This window comes from Columba livia, chromosome 2 (assembly GCF_036013475.1).
Source record: "Columba livia isolate bColLiv1 breed racing homer chromosome 2, bColLiv1.pat.W.v2, whole genome shotgun sequence".
NCBI lineage: Eukaryota > Metazoa > Chordata > Aves > Columbiformes > Columbidae > Columba > Columba livia.
This window is the reverse complement of record NC_088603.1, coordinates 67,276,816-67,288,881: the sequence shown is the minus strand read 5'-3', so window position 1 is coordinate 67,288,881 and position 12,066 is coordinate 67,276,816. Positions and strand designations below refer to the sequence as shown.

General features: G+C 38.0%; 1 protein-coding gene across 10 annotated transcripts in view; it reads right to left on the bottom strand.

The window, feature by feature from the left end:
- Positions 1-12,066, bottom strand: part of KIF13A (kinesin family member 13A) — a 116,358-nt gene that overhangs the window by 48,426 nt on the left and 55,866 nt on the right. For 9 of the 10 annotated variants that reach the window (XM_065052319.1, XM_065052321.1, XM_065052320.1 and 6 more), the window contains 5 exons: positions 6,197-6,289; positions 5,515-5,695; positions 4,467-4,554; positions 3,002-3,136; positions 2,380-2,492 (listed from right to left, as the gene is read on the bottom strand). In XM_065052319.1, the coding sequence (XP_064908391.1) occupies positions 2,380-2,492; positions 3,002-3,136; positions 4,467-4,554; positions 5,515-5,695; positions 6,197-6,289 (610 nt within the window). The remainder of the gene's footprint in view (positions 1-2,379; positions 2,493-3,001; positions 3,137-4,466; positions 4,555-5,514; positions 5,696-6,196; positions 6,290-12,066) is intronic. The other variant, XM_065052317.1, reaches the window with a different exon arrangement.

The window sequence follows — 12,066 nt, the reverse complement described above, 5'->3', positions numbered from 1 at the left end:
AACAGAATCCACCTTTCCATTAGTTTCCACTCAATAAAAAACCTCCCTAAAATCAGCTTGGAGTCAGACCTGTCCCAACCCATTCCTTCCTCCCATCTACATTTTAAAGGCTGCTTCTTGCATTCTCAAGTTAAAATGACAATAGCTATGATTTTACTAATCAGAGTTAAAATTGCAGACTGCTCACAGAAAGTATTTTTCTTAGCCACTAATTGACAGCTTGTTTATTCTGCTTCCTCCTACTATTGTAATCTAGAAATTCCTTGACTACACCACAGAGAGTTATTAAGCACCTGCGTTTCTATGCTCCGTATGGGAACTAGCACATCCTGGGCACCAACAAGCACATCCAGCTTTCCTATGAGGTACTGCAAGTCCCCCAAAAACCTCAATAATAAATGGCAGGCACCCAACACTTTCACCAAGGCACCAGCTCTGAGAAAAAACAGAAGCCATCTTTATTATGACTTTATGGAGCCATTAACAAAACGACACAACTCTCCACTATTTCGCTAAGCGGAGAACAATCCACCACGTCCCCTCTGCAACGTGCTGTCCCAAGATAGGAAAGTGTTTACAACGGGATGAGCTGTGGGACCAAGGTGGCAGCCGCCAGATCCCCAGCCAGGTTCCATCAGAAACAAACAGCACAGGCACCTGCAGAGACTGGCCACATGTCAGACTACACAGTTTTCGTACACACAGCTGAATGCACGTTTTTCCCTGCCCTGTAAATACATAAACAGATACATTATTTTCACATTCTTCTTGAAGGCAATAAAACATAGCAGAAGCAGTAAACTTATCTGCCAAGTAATTTCAGCAGCTCCATTTTCGATCTCTTTAAACGTAACACATCCTACCTCTGCAAGTTACAGCTTTTTAAAAAAAAAAATATATATATATATTTTAAAAGGAGTTGACATAATAAGGTAAATGGTTTATACTGCATCACTCCCTTTCCCTAAGAAGTGAGGTGTATCACACCCAAAAGATGATCATACACAATGTTCTCTGAAGAACTAGCCTGATAAAACATGTATAAAAATTGAGGCTTCCAGAGAAAGTCAGACTTCATTAAAGCTCCAAGTAACAGCAAAAATCTAACAGAAGACACCAAGCACAGCACTCAGAATTCTCTTCTGTCTACCAGTTCCAGAACACATTTCAAATAGAGAATGTTTAATAAAAGGATTAAGTAATACAGATTTATATCATATCAGAATTTAATTAGTGAAAAATGTAGAGTTCTCTACTTTTAAAAACATATTTTAGAGAAAAGTTTGGAGCTTGCATCTGAAATCCTGTATTGTCAAAGAGGTTCAGCATGGGCAAAAGAACTTTCCCCTACTGCATCGAAACCATATAACAGAGTAACCATCCTAATAGAAAAAAAAACCCATACCCACGAAGTCTTTCTGTATCTATAGCTACACTTGCAATGTGTTAACAGCTGTTGAGAGGGCTGGCATTTGAATTATTTCCCAAGAATCAGAAAGAAACATTTAATTGCACCTTTGTTTATGCAAAATAGAGATACGGTTTCTAGTAAAACCCATTCAAATTTAGCTAGTAACCTGTGGGGTAAAGGTACAAAACCTGCCATTAGGCAAACAGAGCCACATCACTTTGTTTCACAGGGACTATGCCAGTGTGACTACCAAAACGATGCATTAAACACAAAGTAGATTAGAAATTAAACTAGAAAGAGCAAACGTGTTCAAATTCTAAAAAGACGTAATTTAAAATAATTTAAACTATGAATGCTGTTCAAACACACTTCGTGCTGTCATTGTTAACTTAAAATATATCAAAACATTTTGCAACATGTTAAAATTAAATTGAAGAAAGTCATAGCTTTTAATGTAACAGTTAAAGCCCTTCTTTCCCAGGAAAACTAGTGTATGCAAGACAGCAGTAACAGCGTACTAAATTCTTGCTTTTGGGCAATAACATAGTAATTACGGTAAAAAAGTGCCTTAAACTTGTCATTGCTTGAGTACAAATGCCCAAGGCAATGCTAAACTGACACAGCTTCATACCGATCTGGTTTTATTAAACTGTGAATTATACTCTTACATATTTTAATACGTGTTGGAACAAAGCCATTTAACTCTGCAACTTTGCATTCTTCCTTGAGATGACGAGACAAACACATGAGCCTGGGGACAGGGTGTATAAATGAATCACAAAAGGTATATGCTTAATTAAAGAGCGCTGCTGTCACTTTTTCCAGATAAAATTCATACAGCCCTCATCTGAGTCAAGTAAGGTCTATCATTTGAACCGACTCGTGACAAGCACACCGAGAGAGGCGGCCAAGGAGACAACAGTGATTACAAGACTAAGCTCCGCAACCTGCAAATGCCGATGCCTTACTTGTTTATGTTGCTGCCCTCCTTCAGACGTTCTCCTGCAGCTCCTGTTTTGGACACTCTCTCACTCCCAGCCAAATCCACCAGGCTGACCTTGCTGACCTTCTCTCCAGAATTCTGCACAGATGGGAAATAGGAGAACACCAGCTAAGAAATATCGGCACAAAGTGCTAACAGGTCTGACACTGGTACCATGAAACACTGTTCTCCATAATAATGTGGGTTAAAGTACCAAACCCAATATATGAGAGAAGAAGGAATTGTCAGAGTTTTTATAGCTCTTTAAGAGTCATTTTATAGTCAAGGGCTGAAGCACTAGTGAGCCAGAATCAGCTGTGTGGTAACATCAACCACCATTAAAACATAACTTCAGCAGCAGTTTGGGCCTGAAACAGGTTTCATGTTGGCAATATAATCTTAAAAATTGACCCAACTGTCTGTTTCATCTGGAGTGCTTCCTCACACTTCCGTGGTCCTCTCAGTCTTAGGGTCTTGTCAGTATTCCTTTGATTACTGGACCCCATGGCATTAAAGGTAGGAACACAGCTAAACATAATATACGTGGAAGTGGAAGGAAGAAGAGTAATTTAGCATAACTTCATAAATTAACCAACAGAAACACATACACCAGAATGCAGGTCATAAAGTGTCTGAGTCACTATAATGTTGAAGACAGCATGAGAGCGGCTGCTTTCTTCATTCATGTTGGTTGCAGCAACTGTTCGTGATTTGTTTCCCTCTGACATCAGTGACTCAATATCCTAGAGCAAAAGGAGTAAAAAGTGATGTTAGGATGAAAGCAAGTATTGTGCTTGCTGAACAAAATCCCCACCTAGATGAAAGGGTGTGTATGTGTGGGAGAGAGGAAGAAGGGAAGGTAGAAATAATGAGAAAATTTGCACATTTTGAGAGGTATTGGTACAGAGGGTACGTAATTCCACAGAACAACGTTAAATCATATCTCTGTTTTAAGTGCTGCACTTAAAAGCCCAGCAACTATAGTCAATGAGCCTTCTTATCTGCTGCTGAAATACACTGGCAACATCCACATTACAAATCATATTGTTTAATGCCAGTAATCAGGCCAGCACAGATCTACTTACATAAGTGAACACAATGCATCTTTTCACTGAACTGCACTAATACTATCTTCACTTAGTTGGCTCAAAGGGTTACCTCACATGGAGCCTGTGAGGTTAAAAAAACAAACAAACTTCCAACATATGTAAAAACGAAGACGACTATGTCGAATCTGATACGTGTACTTCCTGAGTCTTCCAAGATAGTTTTGTAAAAGTCATCAGCCAAAAACTAGGTATAAACAAAGTTTTCTAGAATTTGAACGAAGGTTTGTTTTCAAAGTATGGGATTCACCATAAAAGCCGCAAGAGCAGTTTTTATAACTCTAAAATACGCGCAGATGCTTTAGAAAAATAAAAATGCCCATAAAAAGAGCAAAATGGTTCCCACATAATGCTACACAAAGAATGAACATTTTTTTAAAAACCAACATATCCAAATCAGCTTCCTCATAAAAAGAAAAGCCTGCAAATTCATACAACTGAACCACTTTAATTATTTCCATTGTAGCTATATTAGTTCCTTGGCTTCTACAATACTGTTCTATCTGAATATGTTTCGGTAACTCAAGGGGCTTGATGCTGTCATGATTTAAATAATGAATTATACAAGCCATGTTGTAGCTCCTCATGCAATATACTTATATAAAATAAGAGGTCATATTCAACAACAAAATCAAAGGAATTCATGCTGGAAGACTAATATTCTTATTTTGGAAGCCTTGTATTTCCTGTGTCAAGGAAATATTGTGTTCTTTGTGTATAACTATATGCTTCAAAAACTGCAAAACAAAGAGATACCACTATTGTATTTTTAACCAACATAAAGCCAAATCCAGTGCTTTTACATTAAATAAATACTCCTGAAGCATTAGAGAAGATCTTTGCAATTGTGAGAGACCATAAACACTCAAGAACCAAAATACCTGGATAGACACAAGTTTATCTCTTATCATACACCTGTTTATGTACATAGATGTTATTTATAAACTTGTCATTAGTTTAGATTTACCTCAAAGTTTGTAACAGCCAGCTGAGACAGCCCATCTACATATGGTCCCAACACTTTGTGCTCTCGAACCTTAAGGGACTGCCGACTCCTATGGAATAAAGGAGACTTAATGCACAATCCACTAGCGTGCACTTCATTGAAAAACAAAAATTACAGTATGAAATGATAAGAATCTTCTATGTAGCAGTTATGTGTTTTAATTGTAACAGGAGGAAAAGAAGTCTTCCAAGATTGTTTTTAACTCAAATTAATCTAACTGGTTTTAATCTATATACATGAATTATTTTTAATGCATCCTCCCACCCCAGTACTTGTGGCTGGAACAAAACCTGAAATGCCTTATGTGGCAGAGAGAATGCTGACAAAAAAGGAAACCTGAAACTCTTCCTTTCCCCTTCCCCCAATAATTTGCTAAAGCTTCAAATCTTCTTGCATTTTCCACACTTTATTGACATGTATCAAGTAACTCTCAAATATACCTTTTTAACTAACTTGCATACTTCTTCACCTAATGCAACTATATTCAAGAATCAAAATATATGCCACTTATATCAACACTCAGCTTTAAAAAACCAACCAAACTAACAAAAAACCTGTCAAACTACCTGTTGTCTAGACATCTCCAAACCAGAGCACATAAGCAGTAATTTTGGGTAGACAAAATAGAAGAAAAGAGTATCATGAGTATATTTTGAGGTGTTACTTTTCCACATTAAAAAAGTTCAATGTCCAAACCAGAAGCAACATGTTGCAAATAAGCTTCAAACTCCTCCTAGTTGATGAAAATTCTTACCTTAATATGGTCTGGATCATATGGCAAAAATACCCCAGAGTTTACTTGTACAGTATTGCTTTCTGGTGGTAAACTACTTCATACAGTATTTGTTTGCATCATTATGATTGTATCCTAATATTTAAGTTGATCTACACCAGTTCCTACTTCATTTCTGGTGTTTAGTATCCAATCCTTTCTAAGGAAGTTGACTTCCAAACGTGATTTCTACTTTTACAGTTTCATACATAAATAAGGGAAAGTGAAGCTACTCACCCTTTTGGGTCAAGCAGATCTCTGACTTTCTCATTGTAGATTTCCATATAGGACACTTCGACTTTAAAAGTATGAGATTCATTTTCTTCCACAGAGATTCTCTGAAATAAAGCACAACAGAGCCGTGGGATCAGACCCTGCTGCTCTGCATTGCCCATCATTGAAAAGGATTTTCCTGAACCTAGAGGAAAAAAGAAGAAAATACTTTAGAATAGTTTCCGAGTTATTCATTTGTTCCTGAAGCGTATGTTTTAATTCTCTTTTTACTCCTCCAGAAGCACATATCAGAACAAGTGGCATGCTATTCCAGAAAGATAGCCTGCTCTTTGGATTACAAGGCACAGATAAACAAAAAGAGAAATTATCCCAAAAGTTTCTTTCAGCAAGGCCATTACTTGGGACCCCTTTGAAGGCACCTGAACACAAAAGACTGAATGAGCGTTTGGTATGAACTGCTCCTTTCAGGCTTTGAAAGCAGCCTAACAGGTACTAACTAGGAACATAGTTACAGAGCTGCTTTAAGAATTTTACATTGTCACTGTCTGTGCCAAATATTTGATATTTAACATTTTGATATTTCAAAAATATTCTTTTACTATTACCAACTTAATATTTATGTTTTATTCTTCCCACTTCCCATGTGCACAAAAAGTGTTCTTCCCTTTCAGCACTGGAGACTCACCTGTCTGTCCATAGGCAAAAATACAAGCGTTATATCCCTGAAAGGCCTTTTCAAGAATTCCTTCTCCAAGGCACTTGAACACCATTTCTTGACCTAGAAAATAATTATTTTAAAGTTTATTTTATATTTAATAACATACTAAAATTTACTGAAAACATGAAAAAAGGTTTGCAAGTAATTTCTTACAACTGATGAACAAACAAATGATTTCGCCTACAACTAAGAGATAAGTTCGAAACTGCTGCCTGAAACTCATGTAACAGCTACCTCTGTTTATAAATATATTGCTGATTTTCCTGTAAAGGCAGCAGTTCTTTAAAAGATGTCATATAAGGTGAATGCTTGGAGGTGTCTACACTTTGTATTATTTAACTGTAAATTTTGCTATTTATATACATTATTTAATCATGAACTATACCCAAAAGAGTTCTGTAACAGAACTGCAATGAAACCCATTAGTGAACTGGGATAATTAGAGGTACAACAAATGTCGTGCCAGAAACAGGAGTAGCTGTTTCCTCTTTGGAACTGGCCTCAAGTTTCACCATAAGGTATTATGATTCACACCATGGCTAGGTGATGCTGGAGCCAAGACAAAAGCTTTCTGATGACATCCAGGCAGAAAGCGAATATTATGAGGTGGTGAGACTTCATCAGAGGTGTTTGAGGACACATTCTGGCGTATCCATAGTTTGAAACATCAACTGCAGAATTTCATAGTCTGAAAATTGTCTCTCTGTGCCAGGCAGACTTTTAGATGTGATTTGATCTTTCAGATGCAGAAGACAAAAACAGGCACCATGGTTGATTTTTTTCAGTAGAAAAGCCCAGAATTTGTCTACCGCAAAGAGGGTCAATGGATTGTCTGCTTTGAGTTCTCAGAGAATTACACCAGCTGTGTGTACACCCAAAACAATCAGAGCTGAGCTAAGGAGTATTTATACGCCTTCTGGTGTTTGGTTTTAAAGTTACTTTCACTGCCTGGTGACTTTCAGGACAGCTGTGATCAGCTGCATCTCTCATTTTGGTAAAATAGTTCCAGCAGTTGTCAGTTACAAGAGATTATTTTGTAGGATGGATGCAATACTGACTTCCATAGTTCTCAAAATGGAACAGACTGGCATAAAAAAAAATAATAATCTAGCTATATACTTATACATTGTGTGAGAATATTTACACTCTATGATCCTTGAGTAATAGGTAGCCCAGAAAATTGCTGCAGAACAACCTGTGGAATGATTTACAGGCATGCAAATAGGACTAAAAAGTACTACATGACTTTTATTTTCCTATAACCTAATTTCTCTTCTGCTGTAAAGGAAAAAAACTAGTGCAGTGATGCCCTATCAAATGGCCTTTGTGTATCTTTCCAGTTGAATTTCTAAAATTCCGAAGTGTCGGCTCCTTGGATTAACACAGTTCAGAAATGCTGAATACAGGAATTAAAACTAGAGGAGAATCTGCTGCACTCTGGAATAACTTCATCTCCTTCTCCATACATATTAATTCACTTCTCATTCAACTTAGGATCATTTGGTTACTTTATAATATCTATGCTGATAGCACACTGTTCAACAACCTCAAAAATAGCTATAGAGAATATTAAACTACTAAAGAATGAATGAAGAAAACATATCAGCAAAATATTTTAATAAGAACATACAATACAAAAAAATTTGCCTTCCAACCAGCTCCTGAGGGACCACTTTGAAGTTACTAAATATCAGAGGCAGGGAGTCACTTACTATCTTGCTGAGCAAGAATGCAAAATCAAGCAAAGATTTAGACTGTGTATAATTATTAAGTGAAAAAGCATATATATTCCACAAATATTGTGAGTGAAGAACAAAACCATTTGTCAGAAGAGGAAAAAAATCTGCTACCCAGTTCTGACCAGCAATAAACTAGTAACCTCATCCATGTCACCCAAGAAAAAAAGCAGATAATAAGTGTTATAAAACTGTGCATGGTCATGATAAGCATAAGATGACCTACAGAATCCCTTACTGCTAAATACCAGGGAAGAAACCCAGTTTGAATCTCACAGGCAAAGCTGGATTTTCTCTTTTCAGAAGAAATTTAATTTTCAAATGGTCACCACAAAGAGAAAGGCAATTAGACACTGATACATAATTCTAAAATGGTATTTTTATTACAGTTTTTAAGAGCTCAGCGATACCAACATAGACAAATTGGTCATTAAAGAGTAATGTTGACAGCAACCAGTCAAATTATCATGGGATAAAATAAAACTTGGTTTTAAGTACACTTAGAGAAAAGAACACAAGATGTTAAATTTCAATTATGGATACATTATTAATTTGCTAATGCAGTACACTGTAACAGCATATCATCCACGGTATTTTGACATTTTTCATTAAGAAACCTCACTGCTTCCCCCATGAATTTTATTAGTGTGTTTACAAACCAATTACAAAATCTGTATTATACAGAATTACATCTGCCTGCACTTAAGGTCCAAAGAAATAATGGAGTTCCATTGTCTACACGACTGCATTTTTGTTTTGTTAAATACACTTACGGCATCTCCAGTTAATGCTTTTGCCTATTTATAGGATTTTTCTTCCACAAATACCTAGTGTTTAAAGAGGGAAGCAGGGGTTTTTAATTTATTCTAACTTAATTTACAGAATGTGTGAGAAATACAGGAAAAAAAAAAAAATTAGTTAACAGAAAGATTTGCCCTATGTCAACCATTACTGCCTTTAAGATAAGGATTCCCAATCTTCCAGCTGGCTAAAACCATATAGCCTCTTACAGAGGCAACCAAAGGCCAGACACTGAAACACCCGCCCCCTCTCCCACCTTCTGCTCAGATGAGCAACCCCCAGGTGACTGACAGACAGGCAATCAGTCAGGCTGGGGAACACACAGCCAAGGCTGTAGGGGAGCCCAGGGTGAGCACAGGAGCTGCCAGTTCTCCCAGGCCTGGATCTCCTGCCTGCTCATCCCTTCACGGAAAGGGGACCAAAGTCTTGTGATTTTTTCCTGCAGACCACAGTCTAAAAGAAATCTTGTTTACTTTAAGGAGTAGGACAGTTAATCTGGAGTCATGCAGTGAGAAAGATTATTAGTCAGTATTGCTGTGTGCTCAATAACTTTAGTTACGGCCTGTGTAGGAGTGCCCCTAATGCTGCAAGGTGTGAAACCCAACACGCCATTAGGGATGCTCGTGCTCTGCTAATCGAAACCTGAAAAACACTAGTGGTTGCCAACTCAGTTCTGAAGACTGGAAAACAACATAAAGACCATATGGAAACCTTTTCCACTTTCACTGGAGAGCTATAACTGTCTTCATAGCTTCAAGACACGATCTGTGCATTTTCACAAGTGCAACTGCAGGACTAATGCCAACAATAGGAGGAAAAAAAAAAATAAAAAGGATCAAATGTAGGACATCCTACAGATTGCAGAGGAACCCTAGGACTTGTTCTCACAATCTGCAAAATTAATCTATTTACAAGTAAAGTTTAAACATTCTGAAGTTCACTAAACTGGTGACAGAAAGCAAAGAGAAGAAAGGGATGAAAAGGAAGGGGGCAGGAAAGGGCCACACTCCAACAAAACTCCCTTTCAAAAAGGCTGTAAACAGTTACTGTCTTTCCTAAGATCTGTTCGTTTAGTGATAAACACGTTCAAGATGTACTATAAAAAAAAAATCAGTTTCGGTGTCTGGTTTTTGGGTGTCTAGTATTTCTCGTTTATAAATAGGGATAATTGTCTCCTGTTACCACAGATTCATTGAGCCAGGTTGTGACTGCAACATTATGACACATCGCTGCCACTCCTGAAAGCCCCTCCCTTACACAGCAAAAGTAGCTGGAACGAAGTAACAGTTTGTTGCGTACAACACTGAAAAAAATCAAGTCTCTTTATGGTTTAAACCTCTAACCCAGAACATTTTAATAAGCAAATCCTGACAGTAATAAATTGCAATTGGTTCTATGATCCAGAAGTTAAAACTTGATCTGTGGAGATCAGAATGATCAGCAGCTCTGCTAGATAGTAATTTTTATAGACTCTCTAAAATGGGAAAAGTTAAGAAAAGGGCAAGTAAACTGGTGAGGCATCTGGAGCACAAGTCTGATGAGCAGCAGCTGAGGGAACTGGGGCTGTTTATCCTGGAGAAAAGGAGGCTGAGGGGAGACCTGATCGCTGTCTGCAACTACTTGAAAGGAGGTTGTAGCATGGAGGGTGTTGGTCTCTTCTCCCAAGTAGCAAGTGATAGGACAAGAGGAAATGGCCTCAAGTTGCCCCAGGGGAGGTTCAGATTGGATATCAGGAAAAGTTTCTGCACTGAAAGGGTTGTCAGGCATTGGAACAGGCTGCCCAGGAAAGTAGTGGAAGTACCATCCCTGGAGGTGTTTAAAAGGCATATAGATGAGGTTCTTAGGGACATGGTTTAGTGCCAGAGTTAAGCTATGGCTGGACTCAATGATCCTGAGGGTCTCTTCCAATCAAAATGATTCTATGATTCTATGAAAAATGCCTATGGTTCACCTCACCAAGAAGCTAAAAGCACAGCAGCTAGTATTGTCTAACTACTGCAGCCTAACACTGCAGTACAGACAAGCACTGGAGTCTTTAATGTTCAAAACCTTTATGCACTAAAAGGTCTCCAGTGCTTCAAAATAGGCATGACAACGTCTATGTTTTAAGTGCCTAACTCATACAGTGGTAAAACCACACAGAATAACTAAGTTTCCCCCAAAATGTACAGGTCAGTTGTCAGCTGTGTGACACAACATTAAGTCCTACATACTATGTAGAGTCTCCCCTAAAAAAGAAAAGAAAAAAAAATATTGACGGGAACAGCAAGAAAGGGCTAAGTTTCTCTCATGTAACAGCTTAAAGGTTAGTCAGAATTACAAGCAGACACTCGCGTCTGTTCAAAATCCACAATTTACGATCTCTCACGAGGGTAGAAGCGTACAGTTCTTTAAGCCAACTGTCTGGTTTGCTTCCTTTTAAAAAAGCCACTGAAACAGCAGTAGTCAGCACACATATTTCCTATAAAATTAAAGCTTAGCCCAATATTGTGTGTTTAGCCTTTCAGGACAAGGCATGCCTGTAGAAACACAGAGTTGAGATTTCAGGCCAAATGTGATGTAGTTTAGGGAGTCTAAGAAAAGTCCATGGACAAGTCAATACCACGTTGGGTCCTTGCAACGGACCTGTCTAAGTGCTATGGTAGTTATTTATACCGTCTCTCGAATCTTTCCCAAACTGAAGGGTTTCTTTCCTTCCTTTTAAAAATCCACTTCATTGCAGATTTCAATAGGCTCTTACTGTTGTCATGGCTTGTAAAAAGAATTCTTTGTTCTTGTGTCTGAGAATTTCTCCATGTCCTCCTCTTCATCAAAATGCCGAGCTGTTATTTGTCTCTGTGAGCTTTTCAAAGCAAGCAGTTGTGTCCTTATCCATGAACTGACTCTTGACCCATTCAAGTCAAGAAACAATCGATAGTAAGAAGCTATTTTGCTTAGTCTAAAAACACCTCTCCTATAGCCTGTGAGGCAAAGCTCAACCCTTTTCCAGATCAAGGCAAACTCATTCTTCCCTATAACAAAACTTCCCTTCCTCCTCCAAAATCTATTTCATTGACCTATTTTGGCAGTTGGTTGGTTTTGTTTTCCCTCTCTGATAAGAAGTTCATATTCTCACCAAATATCCAACTATGTCTTTCAGAATCAAATAATCAGAAAAAAGGTGCTTGAGCTAGCAAGCTCAGCTAGATCTAGCAAGCTGCTAGATCAGCACAAACCCACAGGTTTGTAACTGTTCCTTGCTTGGAACAACGCAGCCACAAATTGTTTGGAAACACACAGTGGGAGTGTTCAGGGTAATCT